This window comes from Clarias gariepinus, chromosome 18, assembly GCF_024256425.1.
Source record: "Clarias gariepinus isolate MV-2021 ecotype Netherlands chromosome 18, CGAR_prim_01v2, whole genome shotgun sequence".
Lineage (NCBI taxonomy): Eukaryota > Metazoa > Chordata > Actinopteri > Siluriformes > Clariidae > Clarias > Clarias gariepinus.
This window is the reverse complement of record NC_071117.1, coordinates 27509038-27515032: the sequence shown is the minus strand read 5'-3', so window position 1 is coordinate 27515032 and position 5995 is coordinate 27509038. Positions and strand designations below refer to the sequence as shown.

Here is a 5995-nt window from a genome sequence, read left to right as displayed (position 1 = left end):
TTATGAAGTCTTTACAGAGCAGAAGTAGCAGAAACATCTCACCATTAACTGTTCAAAGGAGATTAATGCATTTTTTGGACGCCTTCAGCATTCCTTTACAATGTAGAATAAAATAAAAATCAGGAACCATCATGGAGTTAGAAAGAGTTCTAAAACTTTTGAACGGTATCGTACATGGTCACAGTGTTATAGTAAACAGTGCATGCGTGCACAGATGTTGATTATACCAGTGGGAGACATTTTGTGTGAGACGATTACCCACAATTCCGCAGCACAAGAGAGAAAAAAAATGTTGGTTCAGTTGTCATCACGTGACGCTCGGCATCAAAACAAGAAGCGCATGCGCGATACATGATACTTGGTGCTCATAAACCAAGACTTGTTTGTTTTTTAAGTCAAAATTTATTACAAATCTTTGCTCGTCTTGCGGAACACTCGCAAACAGAGGTTCCACTGTAGATTAATTTCTTATTATTTATAGATAAACAAGGGGACCACTGCATTGTTTAAATGAGTGTAATATTCTGGCTTTATGGTAATAATTTCTATAAATAGTATAATGAGTTACAATAACAATAAGACAGATTTGACCAACTTTTTTAAAATTTTGAATCCAACTTAAATGTTACTATGAGAACATTTTGCTAAGATAAAGTAAAACATTTAACAGGATGAGTCATGTGTACACAGTATCACCACACTGCACACACATGGAAAACATTTAACCCAAAGTTAAAAGTAAGATAATCTAACTGAGCTAAGATAAGGGGTGAAATTCTAATAATTATCTCCAACACTTTCTGTTTACAGTAAGTCACTTTCTTTTAAGAAGGAGTGTTTTCAGTTCACAAGTGTGTGTGTGTGTGTGTGTGTGTGTGTGTGTGTGTGTGTGTGTGTCTTTTTACATAAAGGAAGAAAAACAACATGGCATAAAATGGTAATTCTGAAATTCTGGATCTTCATGATATCTACACAGACCCTCATGTAGAGAATGCATTTACAGTTGAGTTGAAATATTAAGTAAAGAGTCAGTAAAATTATGGCTTTTTTACATTTTCAACAAAATTCACTTTTGACATGAACAATGAAAAAGGAAAATACTGATGGTGCGGCCACATCATTTATTTATTCATTATTATTTCATTGCTTTCATTTTTTAGTATCTCTGCACTTTTGCTACTGTATGTTATATGACTTTAAAACAGTGAACATTTTACCATTTAGATCAACCCTCCATAGATTAAAATTTATTATATCAGCTGTGCAAAAAATACAAGTCATGTTAACCGGCACACAGGCAGTGTGTGAATGATGCATTTTGGCTCTGGATCACATTAAATGCTAAAGCTTAGCTTTTTTTTTTTACATGTTTCATTAAAAACTCTTTTAAACTTGTTCAGTCCACGTTCAGTCAACAATTGTCACTGTTGAACAGCTGGATTAAAATGACCCTTAAATTCAGTAGCATTTTTATTATTTAGTTCTGTTTTTCAGGACATTAATATTGTGCTTTGTAGTCATTCTTTAGTGCATTTAGTGCATTCTTACATTTTTTTAAATTATGTTCTTAAATTTAAATGTGTACATATTTAAAAATCAGGTATGAATATATAGTTAAAATTAAAATCCAGTTTAGCAAGGTTCAGCATTGACCTACTCCATTAGGTTACTTACAAATAATAACCAATAACTAAATTAATTAATTAATTAATTAATAATAATAATAATAATAATAATAATAATAATAATACAAATAAAAGAAAATATCCAATAACAGAACTCCAACCCAATAAACATTTTTGAGCACAATGAATGTGTCAGTACTACATCCAATAGTAATTTTTGTACTTTTTTTTTAACCATAAGATTTTGCAACTCATACTTTCTTTTTACAGTAAATCATGCCCTGTCACGAAAAAGTGTTTTCAGATTAGAAGTGTGTGCATATGTGTGTGTGTGTGTGTGTGTGTGTGTGTGTGTGTGTGTGTGCGTGTGTGTGAAACAGAAAGTGGGCTGGGCCTCAAAAACTCAGGGTATAAAAGTTTAAATCATGAGTCTGGAACAGTCGACCAAGACCGTACCTGTGAGTATGTGTTTGCAAATTTCTTTCTACTAACATATATATATGTATATATTTGGATACTTCTCTTGTCAAGACGATTCTTCTGGATTTATTGAATTAAAATGGGAAGTTCTAACTCTCGTCCACAAACTCCACCACGTCCACGAACTCCACCACCACCTCCGTGTAAGTTTAGTGGTCAGAAGGAAAAATACTTCTTAGTCCTCTTCTATGTTTTAGATGATGTTTATTATTCTATTCTTATTATTACATACTTAAACAGATTCTTATGTAGTTACAACTGTTCTTAATTAGTATTTTTTTTATTATTAAGAAGGAATCTATGAGTCATAATACAAAATTTAAAATGAAATGATGAATAATGTTTGCGCTGTAAGATTTATGATTTAAGAATGTGATTTATGATTTAAACAAATGCAAACTGTAACTATAATTTTTTTAAATTGTATATTTATTTATTTATTTATTTAAAGTCTTTGATGAACCATGGAGGAAAATGCCTTGGGGGTAAGTTGTGTTAACATTTTTCAAAAATATTAACATTTATTAAAGAAATCTTTGGAGTTAATATTTTATTAATCATTCTCTGACTTTTTGTGTGTGATAGGAATAAACATGATTTAGAAGTTAAACTGAGGAACTTTAAGCTCAGCAATCCTGATGTTAAGTTTGTCAGGATTCTGATTGTTGGTGAAGTCGGAGCAGGAAAGTCCAGCTTTATAAATTCCATCAATAATGCTTTCCAAGGACGAATCACCTGTGGGGCTCTTGTTGATACAGCATCTGGAACCAGTTTCACAAAAGTTGTAAGTACTTCAGTACTTGTCACGTGTTGTCCGGAGTCACACAAGTGGCATTTATATGAATTTTTTTCTATTTAAGTGAAATCCTCATGTTTTCACCATCTTAGTGTAGTTCTGTAGGCAAGGCTTTCATCAAGCTGAAATTCTTCCTTGCTTCAATATTAAAATATTCTTAAACTGGACTTTCGCACAGTTCAACATTATGATTGTAAACCTGAACTAGAATGCAAAGCAAAAAAAATAAAATTACCTTCTTAACAATGTGTGTCTTTATTTTTTAGTACAAAACTCATAACATCAGAGGAAAGGACGACTGCATTCTGCCTTTTGTCTTCAATGATATCATGGGACTTGAACCTGCAGATAATAATGGTGCACATGTACAGGACATTGTCTCAGCCTTAAAGGGGTTTCTTAAGGAAGGATACGAAGTGAGACCCTCCTACATTCAGCATTTTTTACGCTTTATAACATTAATATATTTTGGAATAGTTAACATCACAGTACAAGAGTAGTTCAGCAGTAACAGTAACAGAGTTTTACACAGTAAAATGGGAGTAATATTTATCCCTTTAATGTCTTTCAGTTTAACCCTGCTAACCCCGTGTCCAAGAATGACAACAACTACAAAAATAATCCCAGAGTTTCTGATCAAACCTTCTGCCTGGTCAACATTATATCAGGTGACAAAGTGTCGTTCATGGATGATAAGGTTGTTCAAAAGATGAAAAAGATCCGTGAGGAGGCTTCAAAACATAGTAAGTCCTGTTATAATACAGTAGCTTTAAAACTTCTTATAAAAGGACATTTATTTATTTAACATTAATGGAAGGAGTATTCGCTGATAGCACTTTGTAATAGTTAGAGGTCAAACAGACTTTATGGACATTTTACAGACATTTTCTAAGGAAGGAGAAATGTAGGTTTTCTTGGTAACATGACAACCAGCAATTCTTGTTTTATTAACTTCAGGGAAGTAAAAAGAGATAAAAAAATAACTGTATATAGCTGCTATGGCATAAATCATGACACAAAGTAACTTCCTGGATTCTTTACAACATTAACTTTAAGTAATAAGAAAATCTTGTCATTGATTATTTTCTTATTGTACAGATTTGCCTCAAGTAATCGTCATGACAAAAGTGGATGAAGCCTGCCCACTGGTTAAAAATGACCTGACTAAAGTCTACACCAGTAAGAAGGTCAAAGAAAAGGTAATTATTTAATTAATGGTGTATAATTTGAATGTAACTTAAAATATTACAATACTGGGATTGAACAGATAAATAAATATAAATGCAAATAAAATTTTTTTTTCCAATCAACAAGATTTTTTTTTTCATCTATATGAAAATTATCTGTCCTGTAAATTATAAAAGTGTCTAATTCTCAGTTTACCTCTTATTGGGAGACTACTATCAAGTATGATGAGCAAAAGTTCTGAAAGTTTCACAGGGACTAAAGAGTTAAATAAAGTTTTGTTTTGCAACTAGATTTTTTTACACTGATTTAAGGTCCTAGTTGTAAATGTATTCATTTTAAATTATGATTATGATTATTATTCTTGTTATTATTACTTCTTTTTTTAATTTTTTCAGATGCAAGAGTGTAGCAATCGGCTGGGTGTTCCAATGAACAACATTTTTCCAGTGAAGAACTACCATGAGGAGTCGGACACAGATGTTAACATGGACGTTCTGATCCTCAAAGCACTTGAGCAGATTGTGAATGTTGCTAATGATGCTCTGAAAAATCTAAACCACTGTGACAAAATTGAGTGAAGCCATTTTTCTCCCCTACACTAGAGTGGTCATACAGGTAGCATAAGCAGTATTAATAAATAAAGCAAAAATAACAATAAATAAAGTGATATGATTACCGGTGTTGTTACTGAGGTATGCCTGTACTATGGTCTTTAAGTAATATGTTTTACATGCAATTAATTAAATTAATATAATCAATTACACAAAACCTGTCTTCCTTTTAAATAAATTAATAAATAGAAATAACTTTACATTACTACTTAATAATTAATATGTAACTTTTCCAGCCCAAAGGCTTTAAAGAACAAAATTAAAATGTATGTGTGTGTGTTTTATACATAAAGAGTGAGATACAACATGGACAAAAATGATAATTATCCCATAATATAAAAAAATGCATTCATAGTCGAGTTAAATGTCGAGTTATTAGTATTAGGTATTAAGTGTAGAGGCAGTGGGGCCACATGAGGGCCTCTTTTTTTTCTAATAAATCTATTTATTTATTTGTTTATTAATTTATTACTTATTTACTTTAGCAACTTTAGTTATTAATTTAGTTAGTAGGTTTTTTAATTGTATTTATTTATTTATTTTAATACCGCTGCACTGTTGCCATGTTATATGGCTTTAAAACAGTCAGTTCTTTAACAGTTCCATCCCAAATTTTATTTTGTTTATCAGCTGTGGTGACGGCATGTTCATTGGTGCATGTGCTGTGTGTGAATGATGCACTTTAGCTTTGATCAATAATAGCATGGTTAAACATTCAGTAGCATTTTGATTATCCAGCTATTTAATAAGAATAGAGCTTCGCCATTCTTCAGATCTTGTATCCTGTATTAATTCTAAGGTTTTATTTTTTATGGACTTCAATCTCTGGATTCAGTCCTCAGTCTATTCTGTCATAAATGTATAGTTCTTGGATATATTCTTATACCGTTTTACTATAAGATTATCTAATAGAGCCGGAGGTCTGGAGAGAGCTGATTAACCGAGTTCTTTCAGAGGGGAGGGATGAGAGGGACCTCGTGCTCCCACAGTAAACACGGCTCCACAGCCAATCAGAGGCGTCTGTAAGCTTGTGCAAGCGGAAGAAGCGGATAGCGCTGTCCTCCGAGTGTGTTACGCCGCTCCCACCGGTGCGTGAGCAAGCAGTTCGAAAAGATGCGGTCAGCTGGTGTCACGTGGTTCGGAGGACACACCTGATAGTCTCCGGTCCTACAGACTGAGTGGTAGTAGTAGCCTTAATGTGGAGCCCCCTAGTGACGGGGAGGAATTGGACACGCTTAAATTAGGGAGAAAATCGGGAAAAAATCCACAAAAATAATAATAAAAAAAAACTTTAC

General features: G+C 32.7%; 1 protein-coding gene across 1 annotated transcript; it reads left to right on the top strand.

Moving 5' to 3' along the window:
* The first annotated feature begins 2076 nt into the window (after positions 1 to 2076).
* Positions 2077 to 4756, top strand: LOC128506775 (interferon-induced protein 44-like). The gene is made up of 7 exons (XM_053477359.1): positions 2077 to 2248; positions 2557 to 2590; positions 2691 to 2889; positions 3168 to 3317; positions 3473 to 3644; positions 4000 to 4100; positions 4485 to 4756. Exons 1-7 carry the CDS (start codon positions 2185 to 2187, stop codon positions 4665 to 4667), a joined length of 903 nt encoding a protein of 300 aa, XP_053333334.1. The 5' UTR covers positions 2077 to 2184; the 3' UTR covers positions 4668 to 4756.
* The last annotated feature ends 1239 nt before the right edge of the window (positions 4757 to 5995 follow it).

Excerpts from the sequence above, each read along its gene's own strand:
- LOC128506775 (XM_053477359.1), top strand. The coding sequence starts at position 2,185 with ATGGGAAGTTCTAACTCTCGTCCACAAACTCCACCACGTCCACGAACT. Across the intron at positions 2,249-2,556 it reads AACTCCACCACCACCTCCGT|TCTTTGATGAACCATGGAGG; the intron begins GTAAGTTTAGTG and ends ATTTATTTAAAG. Across the intron at positions 2,890-3,167 it reads GAACCAGTTTCACAAAAGTT|TACAAAACTCATAACATCAG; the intron begins GTAAGTACTTCA and ends TTTATTTTTTAG.